Source organism: Gopherus flavomarginatus, chromosome 16 (genome assembly GCF_025201925.1).
Source record: "Gopherus flavomarginatus isolate rGopFla2 chromosome 16, rGopFla2.mat.asm, whole genome shotgun sequence".
Classification (NCBI taxonomy): Eukaryota; Metazoa; Chordata; order Testudines; family Testudinidae; genus Gopherus; species Gopherus flavomarginatus.
Genome location: NC_066632.1, coordinates 778,782 through 791,871, shown reverse-complemented (window position 1 = coordinate 791,871; position 13,090 = coordinate 778,782). Strand labels below are relative to the sequence as shown.

General features: G+C 67.2%; 2 protein-coding genes across 4 annotated transcripts in view; one reads left to right on the top strand and one right to left on the bottom strand.

Annotated features, from left to right (window-relative positions):
• The window catches only part of LOC127035537 (uncharacterized protein K02A2.6-like), a 122,821-nt gene that overhangs the window by 49,052 nt on the left and 60,679 nt on the right, over window positions 1-13,090 (bottom strand). The gene's annotated exons all lie outside the window — the stretch shown is intronic.
• COL5A3 (collagen type V alpha 3 chain) overlaps window positions 31-13,090 on the top strand; it is a 44,568-nt gene continuing 31,508 nt past the window's right edge. For 2 of the 3 annotated variants that reach the window (XM_050924802.1, XM_050924801.1), the window contains exons 1-23: window positions 31-95; window positions 386-469; window positions 574-630; window positions 1,603-1,656; window positions 2,009-2,062; window positions 3,073-3,126; window positions 3,598-3,651; window positions 3,746-3,799; window positions 3,886-3,930; window positions 4,772-4,825; window positions 4,898-4,942; window positions 5,567-5,620; window positions 5,925-5,969; window positions 6,188-6,241; window positions 7,291-7,335; window positions 7,611-7,664; window positions 8,607-8,651; window positions 9,318-9,371; window positions 10,593-10,700; window positions 10,781-10,834; window positions 10,939-10,992; window positions 11,176-11,220; window positions 12,719-12,772. In XM_050924802.1, the coding sequence (XP_050780759.1) occupies window positions 81-95; window positions 386-469; window positions 574-630; window positions 1,603-1,656; window positions 2,009-2,062; window positions 3,073-3,126; window positions 3,598-3,651; window positions 3,746-3,799; window positions 3,886-3,930; window positions 4,772-4,825; window positions 4,898-4,942; window positions 5,567-5,620; window positions 5,925-5,969; window positions 6,188-6,241; window positions 7,291-7,335; window positions 7,611-7,664; window positions 8,607-8,651; window positions 9,318-9,371; window positions 10,593-10,700; window positions 10,781-10,834; window positions 10,939-10,992; window positions 11,176-11,220; window positions 12,719-12,772 (1,236 nt within the window). In that variant the 5' untranslated portion in view covers window positions 31-80. The remainder of the gene's footprint in view (window positions 96-385; window positions 470-573; window positions 631-1,602; window positions 1,657-2,008; window positions 2,063-3,072; window positions 3,127-3,597; window positions 3,652-3,745; window positions 3,800-3,885; window positions 3,931-4,771; window positions 4,826-4,897; window positions 4,943-5,566; window positions 5,621-5,924; window positions 5,970-6,187; window positions 6,242-7,290; window positions 7,336-7,610; window positions 7,665-8,606; window positions 8,652-9,317; window positions 9,372-10,592; window positions 10,701-10,780; window positions 10,835-10,938; window positions 10,993-11,175; window positions 11,221-12,718; window positions 12,773-13,090) is intronic. The other variant, XM_050924803.1, reaches the window with a different exon arrangement.

Below are 13,090 nucleotides of genomic sequence, written 5' to 3'. Positions count from 1 at the left end.
GCTCCTCTCCTCCCCCACAGGGCGCTGCGGGGCGGCCGGGGCTGCCGGGAGCGGCCGGGGGCCAGGGGCCTCCGGGGACCATGATCATGCTGCCGGTAGGTGGGGGGTGTCCCCGTGGGCTGTGCGGGGCTGGGGGGTTGTGGGGTGCTGTTGTCCATCGAGGGGGGCAGTCTGGGTAGGGCTGGGGGGCCTGGTGCCCAGGTGCTGGGGAGCGGGCCATTCCCTGTTCTCTCTGGGGGGGCGGGGGGCTGGTGTGCAGGCCGGGGGGGGCAGGGCTGTTCCCTGCTCTGTGGGGGGTGGGGTCAGGGGGTTGGTGTCCCGGCGGGGGGGCCCAGCTGCTCCCCACCCTGTCGCTGACCTGGGCGCTGCCTTGTTCCCCCCCTAGTTCCAGTTCGGCGGCGACTCACCCAAGGGCCCCACGGTGTCGTTCCAGGAGGCCCAGGCGCAGGCTGTCCTGCAGCAGGCCAAGGTAAGGCCAGGCCTTGCGCCCGTGCCAGGATCCGCACTCAGGCCCCCTCGCTCGCCCCCGGGCCCCGTCTCTGCCCCAGCCTCACCTGGCTCCTTCTCTTCCAGCTCTCCATGAAGGGACCCCCAGGCCCCATGGGCTTGACCGGCCGGCCAGGCCCCCTGGTGAGTGGTGGGGCTGCGGAGATACCGGGGGAGGGGGTAACATGGGGTAGTGGGGGTATCTTGGTGTTTATTTTTGGGGTGTAAAGTAACCCCCAGGGGCTGGGTGGGCCGGCCTGGGGGTCAGGGAATGGGACTTGGGGGGGAGCAGCGGGGGGTCGGCTCGAGGGGCAGGGAATGGGACATGGGAGGATAGCGGGGGGCTGGCTTGGGGGTCAGGGAATGGGACGTGGGGGGTGTCACAGAGTGTGGGGGAGTCAGGGCCCTGCACCCCTCTTCCTGCGACTCACTGTGACTCTCAGCCAGCCAGTAACACAGAAGGCTTATGAGACGACAGGACACAGTCCCCGGCAGGGCTTGTAGGTACAACCAGGACCCCCCAGCCAGCTCCCTCTGGGGGGCAGGGAGCTTAGACCCAGCTTTGGGGTTCCTGTCTCTTCCCAGCCAGCCCAAAGCTGAACCCAACCCCCCTCCAGCCGGCTCTGCCCCCCTTCTCCCCCTCTGCCTTTGTCCACCTGCCCCACCCCTCTCCTGGCTCAGGTTACAGGCACAGGTAAAATCACCCCCTGCTCTCCCGTCCCCCATGCAGCCAGCCCCAGTAACTGGACCCATTTCCAGCTCACTCCGCCCTGCTCCCTACTGTCACAGGGGACAAGTGGGGGGCTGGCTCGGGGGGGGCAGGGAATGGGACGTGGGGGGGGACCAGTGGGGGGCTGGCTTGGGGGGGGTTGCAGGGGGGCCAGCTCTGGGGGCAGGGAATGGGACGTGGGGGGGGACCAGTGGGGGGCTGGCTTGGGGGGGGTTGCAGAGGGGCCAGCTCTGGGGGCAGGGAATGGGACGTGGGGGGGATCAGTGGGGGGCCGGCTTGGGGTTGCTGAGCCAGGTCATGGCCTTTCCTCCGCCAGTGACTCTGGCCTGGGGACCGTCACCTGCCCCCAGCCCCCACATTGAGGATTTTCTCGTTTGTTTTTGTAGGGCCTCCCTGGAAATCCCGGCCTGAAAGGGGACTCGGGAGACATGGGGCCTCAGGTGAGCTGGGTGACCCCGGGGAGCCAGGGGGCTCCCTGTGCCATGGGGCAGGGGGTGCGGAGCAGCGCATGGGCACTGGGGGGACGGGGTTTGAGGCTGGTTTTGGTGGGGGGCGGTCAGTGCCAGGGCTGGCTGGGGGGGCATGGGGAGCGGGCTGGGGCCAGTGTGGGGCCCAGTGGGGTGCAGAGTCTGGAGGGAGGGAGGATGGGGGCCCAGCTCAGGGGGAAGAACGGGGGACTGTATGGGGGTTGGGGCGTGGGGCCTGGTGGGTGGTGGGGGGCAGGTGGCACAGGACCTGGGGGGCCCAGCTGGGGGTGTCGAGTGGAGCCGTCAGCCCTTCTTTCTCCTGCAGGGACCGTGGGGGATGCAGGGCCCACCCGGCCCGCCAGGGAAAGAGGGCAAACGGGTGAGTGCCGCAGCCTGTGGGGACGAGCCACTGGGGGTGCAGGCTAGGGGGGGCCCGAGGGGCTGCCCCCTCCCGTCCAGCCTGGGGCACCTGGCAATGCAGCACCCGCCCCAAGGGCAATAAAACGACAGTGGAGTTCCTGCCCCAGCACTTCTGCTCCGTGCCCCTCATGCCCCCGCCTGCCCCCCGTGCCCCCCCAGCACCCCCCTCAGGGACCTCGTCCCTGCCCGTCGGTGCTGCGACTCGCCCTGAACCAGCCTGGCAGCGTGGTGGGGCCCCGATCCCACCTCGGCCCAGCGAGGGCCCGGTCACGGCTCAGAGCAGTGGGGCCGTGCCCCCCCTCTGGGGTCCCTTGCCCCCACTGGGGTCCCTTGCTCCCCCCCTCTGGGGTCCCTTGCCCTCTCGAGCAGGCTCAGCCCTGGCTGCCCAGCTTCGCTTTGCTCCCTGGGACCGGCCCCCGGGTCCCGCCCGGCCGTAGGGCCTGGGGGTAAACGTGTGACCGATCCGGGAAGCCCACAGCCTTGCCAGCGGCACCCCTGGTTAGGGGCTCTGGCAGGGGCAGGCCGTCCCCCCCGAGGACTTTCCTGTGGGGGCAGGGGGATTCCCCGCTTGGCTCTGAACAAGCACCAGCCCTCCCCTAGGGATGGGGCCCCCATGGCGGTGGGGACCCATCCCTTCGCTGGCACAGACACGGCCCGGCTGGTCACTCACCAGGCCTGGTCGTGTCTGAGTTGGGCCTGGGGGACCCTGACGGGGGCTTTGAACTGTCCTCAGGTGCAGCCATGGTGCCCCCCGGGGGGAGAGGCCAGGGGCTGAGTCCCGCAGTGGGGGTCCGCAGCCCCCCGAGAGCTCAGCCGAGCCGGTGCTTTGTTCCACGCACTCTGGTGGCCCAGCCCCAAGGCTGCCAGTCCTTGCCGACGCCCCAGACACGAGCCCCCAGAGCCCCCCACAGCCGGGCTGGCCTGCAGCACGCCGGAGCCAGCCTCTCACACCCTTGCCGTGTTTTGCAGGGTCGCTCTGGAGCGGATGGTGCCAGGGGTCTCCCGGGGGACACCGGACCCAAGGTCTGTGGCTGGATTGAGGTCCCTGGGGTGGGGTGGGGGGTGCTGGGAGTCAGGACTCCTGGGTTCTATCTCTAGCTCCGGGAGGGGAGCAGCTGGTGGGTTGCAGGGGGTGGGGCCCGGAGCTCTGGTTCTGTTCCCAGCCTTGTCCCAAACTGCCCTGCTGTGTGGCTGGGTGAGCCCCTGCCCCTCTGGGGCCTCAGTTTCCCCCCTGTGACACGAAGAGGCGACTCTGCGGCCGGCTGCCCGGGTCCTGCACAGCCTCACTTCCGAGAGGCTTTGCAGATGGAGCTCGGCTTGGCTGGGACAATGGGGGGGAGGGAAGGGGGGGAGATAAGGGGCTGGCTGAGGGACCGTGGCGGGGAGCAGAGCCCTCTGGGGTGTCTGGGCCCCCCACACACCCTGTGTGCTGGGCCTGGTCCCTGCCCCACTTCCCGCTGGGCCTGCATGGCTAACGCGCCCTCCCCCCCGTAGGGCGACAGGGGCTTCGATGGGCTGCCGGGGCTGCCGGGCGAGAAGGGTCTCAAGGTAAGTGTGAGCCCCCCCCCTCCGGCCCCACGGGGCAGGTGTGAGCCCCCTGCCCCAGTCCCACAAACTTCACCTCTCACTCTCTCTCCTGCAGGGGGATGTGGGGAAGCCGGGGCCCCCGGGCCCCCCAGGAGAGAATGGAGCCAAGGTAAGGGCCCTAGGTGGGGAAGGGGGCGCGGGTGCTACGGGACCAGTGAGTCCCCCCCCCTCAGCTCTGCTCTCTCTCTCTCCTAGGGCTTGGGCGGCCTGCCAGGACCCAGGGGACAGCCTGGGGAACCCGTGAGTACCCCACACTGGACTGGCGGAGCTGGGGGCAGGACTCCTGGGTTCCCTCCCTGGCTGTGAGAAGGGGTGGGGGTAGGGGTTAGAGCAGGGGTGGCTGGGGGCAGGACTCCTGGGTTCCCTCCCTGGCTGTGAGAAGGGGTGGGGGTAGGGGTTAGAGCAGGGGCAGCTGGGGGCAGGACTCCTGGGTTCCCTCCCTGGCCGTGGGAGCGGGTGGGGGTAGGGGTTACAGCAGGGGCGGCTCGGGGCAGGACTCCTGGGTTCCCTCCCTGGCTGTGAGAAGGGGTGGGGGTAGGGGTTAGAGCAGGGGGGGCTGGGGGGCAGGACTCCTGGGTTCTCTCCCTGGCTCTGGGAGGGGGTGCTGGTAGGGGTTAGAGCAGGGAGGGCAGGACACCTGGGTTCCCTCCCTGGCTCTGGGAGGGGGTGCAGTTAGGGGTTAGAGCAGGGGGGGCAGGACTCCTGGGTTCCCTCCCTGACTGTGGGAGGGGGTAGGAGTAGGGGTTAGAGCAGGGGGGGCAGGACTCCTGGGTTCCCTCCCTGGCTCTGGGAGGGGGTGTGGGTAGCGGTTACAGCAGGGGGGGCAGGACTCCTGGGTTCCCTCCCTGGCTGTGGGAGGGGGTGGGGGTAGGACTTAGAGCAGGGGCGGCTGGGGGCAGGACTCCTGGGTTCCCTCCCTGGCTATGGGAGGGGGTGGGGGTAGAGGTTAGAGCAGGGGGGGCTGGGGGCAGGACTCCTGGGTTCCCTCCCTGGCTGTGGGAGGGGGTGGGCTCTGGTGGGGTGGAGGGGATGGAGGAGCTGGTACTCTCAGACAGCCTAATTTCTCTTTCTTTGTCCATAGGGTGTGCGCGGCTTGGTCGGCTCCCGTGGCCCCCCTGGCCCCCCAGGACAGCCGGTAGGAGTCCTGTCTATGTGCCCCCCCCATGTGTTTGCTGCCCCCCACTGACGCTCTCCCCTTCCCCTGCAGGGCGTGAGTGGCATGGACGGCGCGCCTGGGCCCAAGGGCAACGTGGTGAGAGCTGGGGGGGGACCCTGGGGGTGCCGGGGGCTGTGGGGGCCTGTGGGGGGCATAAGGGGCTGTGGGATGTTGAGGGGGCTGTGGGGGTGTGGGGGCCTATGAGGGACTGTAGGGAGCCTGTGAGGGACATAAAGGGCTGTGGGATTTTGGGGGGCTGTAGGAAGCCTGTGGGGAGCTAAGGGGTTGTGGGATGTTGGGGAGCTGTGGGGGTATGGGGGCTGTAGGGAGCCTGTGGGGGGCTAAGGGGCTGTGGGATGTTGGTGGGGGTGTGGGGACTTATGGGGGGCTTATGGGGAGCCTGTGGGGAGCTAAGGGGTTGTGGGATGTTGGGGAGCTATGGGGGTGTGGGGGGCTGTAGGGAGCCTGTGGGGGGCTAAGGGGCTGTGGGATGTGTGGGGGTGTGGGGGGCTCTAGGAAGCCTGTGAGGGGCATAAGGGTGTGGGGGGGGGCTGGCTCAGGCCTGGGGCTCCGAGTGTTGGATGCAGCAGGACGCATTGGGGCTCTGTTCCCCTCTGGGGCTGGGCCCCCCAGCTGCACTCAAAGCCCCTTGTGCTGGTGGCTGAGCAGGGTGGTGGGGCAGCCTGTGCCCACGCCTCACGGATGCTGCTCTCTCCCCAGGGAATCCAGGGGGAGCCGGGCCCCCCCGGCCAGCAGGGGACCCCAGGACCCCAGGTACGTCCATCACCCACACGGGGGCCAAATGTGGGTCAATGGGGCGAGGCCGGATCTCTCCCCCTGCCCCCCTTCACTAACAGTGGAGGAGGTGGGCCAGTGCTCCCCACCCCCCCAGCCGGTCCCATGGGGGGGCCTGGCCTGGTGGATGGAGCTGCAGGGGAGGCTGGGGGCTGGGATGGCACATGGGATGGGGGTGTAACTGAGGTAGGGGTGTGGGGATGCTGGGGGGGTTGGGGCCTGGGGTGTGGCGGGGGGGGATTTACACCATCCCCCTGTGACCCATCTCTGTTCTCTCCGCCAGGGCCTGCCTGGCCCCCAGGGGCCTGTCGGGATGCCGGGGGGGAAGGTGAGTGTGGGGAGGGTGTGGGGCTGCTCTGGAGCATGTGTGGGGCTGGGGTGGGGGCTGGGCACCGGGCCTCCTGCGACCCCCAGCTGGCCCCACTGCGGGGTTGGGCGTAGGAGCGATGGCTCTGAGGGGTGCCCATTGCGGGGCCCCATGGCGGCTGCGAGGGCGCGGCAGGGTCTGAGGGGGGCGCCCCCATGACGTGTCCTTTCTCTGCGCAGGGCCCGCCGGGGAAGTGGGGCATGCAGGGCGTGGCTGGTGCCGATGGCCCCCCCGTAAGTACTGGGAGCGCAGGGCTCCGGGGGCAGGGGGCTCAGACACTGGGCTGGGCTTGCCCGGCACATCCCCCCCCAGGAACAAACACACAGGCAGAGCACGGCATGTCCCCCCGGCACACATGCACCCCCACCGCTGCTATGTCCGCCCCGGGAACCCCCTCCCTCCCAGCATATCCCCCCCCCAGGAACAAACACACAGGCAGAGCACGGCATGTCCCCCCGGCACACATGCACCCCCACCGCTGCTATGTCCGCCCCGGGAACCCCCTCCCTCCCAGCATATCCCCCCCCCAGGAACAAACACACAGGCAGAGCATGGCATGTCCCCCCGGCACACATGCACCCCCACCGCTGCTATGTCCACCCCCGGGAACCCCCTCCCTCCCAGCATATCCCCCCCCCCAGGAACAAACACACAGGCAGAGCATGGCATGTCCCCCCTGGCACACATGCATCCCCCCCCCCCCCCGCTGCTATGTCCGCCCCGGGAACCCCCTCCCTCCCAGCATATCCCCCCCCAGGAACAAACACACAGGCAGAGCATGGCATGTCCCCCCCGGCACACATGCATCCCCCCCCCCACTGCTATGTCAGCCCCTGGGAACCCCCTCCCTCCCAACATACTCCCCCCAGGGAACACACACACAGGCAGAGCACGGCATGTTCCCCCCCCCAGGCACTCATGCACCCCCCCGGCTGGTAGGTCATCCTCCCTGGGAACCCCGCCTCCCAGCATGCTCCCCCAGGAACAAACACACAGGCAGAGCACAGCATGTCCCCCTGGCATACATGCACCCCCCCGTACGTCCCCCCCGGGAACCCCAGCTCCCAGCATGCCCCCCCAGGTGCAAATACACAGGCAGAGCACGGCATGTGCCCCCCAGCACACCCTCCCCCTGGCATTTCCCCCTCCCCAGCATGTCCCATCCCCCGAGTAACCCCCCCCATCCCCCCTCTTCTATCCCCTGCCGCCAGGGAGCTCGATAGGGGTGCGGGGGGGGGGTGGCTGGCGCTAACCTCCCCGTGTCTCTTGTGCTTCCTTGCAGGGTCACCCGGGCAGAGAGGGGCCGGCGGGGGAGAAAGGGCTCCAGGTACGGAGCCCCCGGGGCCTGGGCTGCCCCCCATTGGGGACACGTGGGGAGCCGGTGTGGGGCAGGGAGGGGCTGCCTCTAGGGGCACCAAGCAGCTGCACACCCCAGGGCCACAGCGCCGTCCCCACGGTGCCCTTGGGGGGCAGGGCCCTTGGAGCCCATGGGGGATCATGCGAGCGGTGGGGCCAGTGGGGTGGGGCCTGGGGGGGTCATTTGCATGCGGGGTGGGGCCCACGGGGAGCAGGACTGGGGTGTCTGACACTCTCTCGCCCTAGGGCACAGCTGGCGCCGTGGGACCCGTTGGCTACCCAGGCCCCCGTGGGGTCAAGGTGGGTACGGCCAGGCCCCAGTGAAGGGACCCTCCCCACCCTTCCCCCCCCCCCCCCGGGTCGTCAGCAAGGCCAGAGCCAGAGCCCGGATGGGAGCTGCCCCCTGCCATGCCAGCACCTCCCCCTGCGACTCTGGTAGCCCCCCGGGGCCTCTCCCCCCCCCGGTGTCCCAGGGCCTCCCCCTGCGACCCTGGTAACCCCCCAGGGTCTCTCCCCCCACGTGCCCTGGGGTCTCCCCCCCCCCCGGTGTCCCAGCGCCTCCCCCTGCGACCCTGGTAACCCCCCAGGGCCTCTCCCCCCCCCGGTGTCCCAGGGCCTCCCCCTGCGACCCTGGTAACCCCCCAGGGCCTCTCCCCCCACGTGCCCTGGGGCCTCTCCCCCCCACATGTCCCAGCGCCTCCCCCTGCGACCCTGGTAACCCCCCAGGGTCTCTCCCCCCCACATGTCCCAGCGCCTCCCCCTGCGACCCTGGTAACCCCCCAGGGCCTCTCCCCCCCTCCGGTGCCCTGGGGCCTCTCCCCCCCACATGTCCCAGCGCCTCCCCCTGCGACCCTGGTAACCCCCCAGGGCCTCTCCCCCCCACATGTCCCAGCGCCTCCCCCTGCGACCCTGGTAACCCCCCAGGGCCTCTCCCCCCCACATGTCCCAGCGCCTCCCCCTGCGACCCTGGTAACCCCCCAGGGCCTCTCCCCCCACGTGCCCTGGGGCCTCTCCCCCCCCCCCGGTGTCCCAGCGCCTCCCCCTGCGACCTTGGTAAGCCCCCAGGGCTTCTCCCTCCACATGTCCGGAGGCCTCTCCCCCCCGCCCCCCTCAGTGCCTCGGAGCTTCTCCCCCCCAGTCCCGGAGCCCCCCAGCCCCTGCACTCTGGGTGCAGTGCTGCCTCCTCAGTCTTCGGGGCCCAGAGTCCTGCTCTGACCCCCCCCCGCCCCCGTGTCTCTGCAGGGGGCCTTCGGAGCCAGGGGCCTGAAGGGAAGCAAAGGGGAGAAGGTAAGGGCAGCGGGGGGGGGGGAGCGGGGGGGACACCAGGTGGGACCTGCCAGGTGACAAGGGAAAAAAAATGTCTCACTGCGGGGGTGGGGCCTGCAGGGGAGAATCATGGGCTGGGGCTGGACTAGCAGGGGCTGTGGGTCAGGAGTGAGGGGCACCGGCAGAGCTAGGGGGGCAGGGGCTGCGTGTCAGGAGTGAGGGACACCGGCAGAGCTAGGGGGGCAGGGGCTGCGTGTCAGGAGTGAGGGGCACCGGCAGAGCTAGGGGGGCAGGGGCTGCGTGTCAGGAGTGAGGGACACCGGCAGAGCTAGGGGGGCAGGGGCTGCGTGTCAGGAGTGAGGGGCACCGGCAGAGCTAGGGGGGCAGGGGCTGCGTGTCAGGAGTGAGGGGCACCGGCAGAGCTAGGGGGGCAGGGGCTGCGTGTCAGGAGTGAGGGGCACCGGCAGAGCTAGGGGGGCAGGGGCTGCGTGTCAGGAGTGAGGGGCACCGGCAGAGCTAGGGGGGCAGGGGCTGCGTGTCAGGAGTGAGGGGCACCGGCAGGGCTGGGGTTGGGTGCTGGAGACCCACGTTGGTCGTTAAGGGGATGAGGTCCCAGTTCACTCTGAGAGGGGGACCCCCCAGGTTTCGGGGTTGGCCCCGCCTGGCCTGACCCGTGTCTCTGTCCAGGGAGAAGACGGATTCCCCGGCTTCAAGGGTGACATGGGCCACAAGGGCGACAGGGTGAGCGGGGCCCCTCCTGGCGTGGGTGGAGGTGTTGACTGCACATTTCACCGCAAATTGTGGGGCGTTTCCTAGCGGCTGGGCCTGTCAGAGTGGGGCAGTGGGGCAGGGACACAGGGGAGGGGGTTGGGCTTTGGGTGTGGGGCAGAAGGGGGAGGGGTGGGGGATGTCACGGAGTCCCCGGGCGATGCTCTGGAACTGCTCCCCACCAAGCCAGTCAGGACTTTGGGGAGCCTCCTCTCCCTTGGAGCAGACTTGTTCAGGGCAAGAAGCTCACACGGCTTCACCTCCTGGGTCTCTCCTTGGAGCATTCAGCATCCTCTGCCCCTCTGTGCGCTTCCCCCAGCGAGCCCGCCTCAGTGGGGTCCTGGGGGGGCCACAGGGTCCTGCCCCCCCACTTTGCAGTCAGACGTGACTCTCAGCCAGCCGGTAACACAGAGGTTTATTGGATGGCAGGAACAGGGTCTAAAACAGAGCTTGTAGGTACAGAGACCCGGACCCCTCGGCCGTGTCCATTCTGGGGGGCAGTGAGCCAGACCCCCACGTCTGCCCTCACTCCTCGACCCCAGCCAGCTCCAAACTGAACCCCCCTCCAGCCCCTCCTGTCTGGCCTTTGTCCCTTTCCGGGCCAGGACGTCTCTTTGTTCTCCAACACCTTCAGCTGGCACCTTTGCAAAGGGGGGGCCCAGACCATTAGTTGCCAGGAGACAGGGTGTCGGCCATTCTCTGTGCAGACACCATCACAGGGGCCTTCTTGGGCTCTGCAACATTCACACCCGCTGATCCTGCAGCTAGTCCAGGGGTTCTCAGAAGTTTGTACTGGTGACCCCTTCACACAGCAGCCTCTGAGTGCGATCCCCTTTATGAATTAAAAACACGTTTTAATATATTTAACGCCATTATAAATGCTGGAGGCAAAGGGGGGTTTGGGGTGGAAGCTGACAGCTCGTGACCCCCCACAGAATAACCCCCTGGTTGAAAACCCCTGATCTAGATACTTGAGAAATGCAAAGGGGAAACTGAGGCACCCACATCGTATTCAGAGAAAACCTTAAGAACATCCCCAGTTCGTCACGTGGGGCTCTGGGTGTGGCGGAGGGGTGGGACTTGGGGGCAGGAGGGGGGCTCTGGGGGGGGGGTGAAGGGCGTGGCACAGGGATAGCCCCACTCCTGAATGCCGCAGTATCCTGGCACTGGGGTGCCTCTCTCTCTCCGCTGCAGGGTGATGCGGGGCCGCTGGGGCCACGAGGGGAGGATGGCCCCGAGGGGCTGAAGGGCCAGCAGGGTCCCGTGGGGGAGGCGGGCGCCTCCGGCCCAGCGGGGGAGAAGGTGAGTGCATCCTCGTCCCCTCGCCCCTGCCTCTGGCTCGGGGCCCTGCCACGTCTCAGCTCCATTTTCTCTCCCTGCAGGGGAAGTTGGGTGTGCCAGGCCTGCCGGGCTACCCTGGCCGCCAGGGTCCCAAGGTAAGTGGGGGGCAGGAGTCTGGGCCCTCAGAGCCCACGGCATCCTGGGAGGGGGCCCCTGGGCCCCCCGGCTTCACCCCCCTAACCCATGCTCTCTCCTGCAGGGCTCTGCTGGCTTCCCGGGCCCCCTGGGGCTCACAGGGGAGAAAGGAAAGAGGGTGAGTGAGCCGGGCCCCTGAGATAAATATGGACTCCCAGGTGGTGGCAGGCGGGCAGCGGGCTTTGGCTGCCAGCCCTTCAACCATGCTGTGCCTGCAGGCGTGGGGCGGGTGTGCCCGTGGGGCAGGGCAGTGCCACGCACAGTATTTCACCCATTCTACCGTGTTGTTCTCCCCTCGCAGGGCAAGGCTGGCCAGGCCGGGCAGACGGGAGAGCGTGGACCTCCGGTGAGCGACCCCAGACACCCCCTGGCCCCCCTCAGCGCTGGGGGAACAGGCCAAGGAGCCGGCTCTGTCCCCCGGTGACAGCCCCCATGTTCCCCAGCTACCAGCCCTGACACCCCATGCCCCAGTGACCGGCCGAGCCCTTTAGCCCCCAACGTCCCACAGTGACCGGCCCCAGAGCCCCCCATACCCCAGTGATTGGCCGAGCCCTTTAGCCCCCCCATCCCCACAGTGACCGGCCCCAGCTGGGCCCCAGAGATCCCCCCAACCAGCGCTGAGCAGGCCCCGGTGCCCCCCATCTGCCAGGCCCTGGTCTCCGGCAGCCCACCCCATGCTGCACCCGCTCATCCCGCTCTCCCTCTGTGACAATGCGGTTCTGGTGGGACCCAACTGAGAGTGGCAATTCAGGACAAATCGCGTAAACAGGGCAGTTACAACCCCAAGCTGGGGTTTTTCCACCTCTAAGGCACCAAACCAGCCAGACAAAGAGGACTCTGGTCTCACCCCACTGGCTAACCACAAGTCACAAGCAATTTCCTTAGACACTCCAGTTTCCCAGTATCCCCACCAGTGCCACTCGTCCTGGGGATGAATAGTTATGAAAACCAACACCCCAGTAAAAGAAAACGGTTCTCTTGATCCCAAAGGGCCAAGCCCCAGCCCCAGGTCAATATACACATCAGATCTTACCCACAAATCACGCTGGTGCCAATCCTTTAGAATCTAAAATCTAGAGGTTTATTCATAAAAGGGAAAAAGGTAGAGATGAGAGCTAGAATTGGTTAAATGGAATCAATTCCATACAGTGATAGCAAAGCTCTTAGTTCAGGCTTGTAGCAGTGATGGAGTAAACTGCAGGTTCAAATCAAGTCTCTGGAACATCCCCCGCTGGGATGGGTCATTCAGTCCTTTGTTCAGAGCTTCAGTTTGTAGCAGGGTCCCTCCAGAGGTAGGAAGCAGGATTGAAGACAAGATGGAGATGAGGCATCAGCCTTATATAGGCACTTCCAGGTGTAAGAACCTCTTTGTTCTTACTGTGGAAAATTACAGCAACATGGAGTCTGGAGTCACATGGGCAAGGCCAAGCAGCAAAGAGTCCTGTGGCACCTTATAGACTAACAGATGGGGCAAGTCCCTGCACTTTGCTGAGTCACAAGGCGTATCTGCCTCCTCTCAATGGGTCAGTTGTGTAGCTGATGGTCCTTAATGGGCCATCAAGCGGGCTGGGCAGAACTAACACCAACTTGTCTGGGGTGTCACCCAGAAGCACAGCACAAATTTGAAATACAGACAGTGTAGAGCCAATACTCGTAACTTCAACTACAAAATGACACATGCACACAGACCCCATAATCATAACCAGCAACCCAGAACCTGGCCCTACACACCTTATATGACCCCCTTTACATAAGATTTGGTGCCACTACAGGACCTTGGTTGCAAACCATGTTCTGTATGGTCCCAGTTTATATCAATAACGTGACACCCTCTCTCTGCCCAGGGCCTGCCAGGGGAGCGAGGCCAGAGGGGGCTGACAGGGAAGCCGGGCCCGAAGGTACCTCAGGGTCTGGCTGCGCAGCGCCAGCCCCATCCGCTCTGTCCGTCCGTCTGTCTGTGTCAGTGTCCACCAGCCGGGTATTAGCCAGACCCCCCATGCCCAATCTCAGCCCCCCTGCCCCATGGGTGCCCAGCCCAGCTCCCTGCCATCCCCCCATTGACCTCTGCCCCTCATACCCAGCGCCCTCCCTCTGCCCAATGCCACCCCCCAGCACCTGGTGCCGCCCGGTTCCCCCTGGCACCCAGCCCTCCCCCCAGCACCGGTGACCCCCAGCGCCCCGTCCTCCTTCCCTGGCACCCCTGCCATGCATCCTGC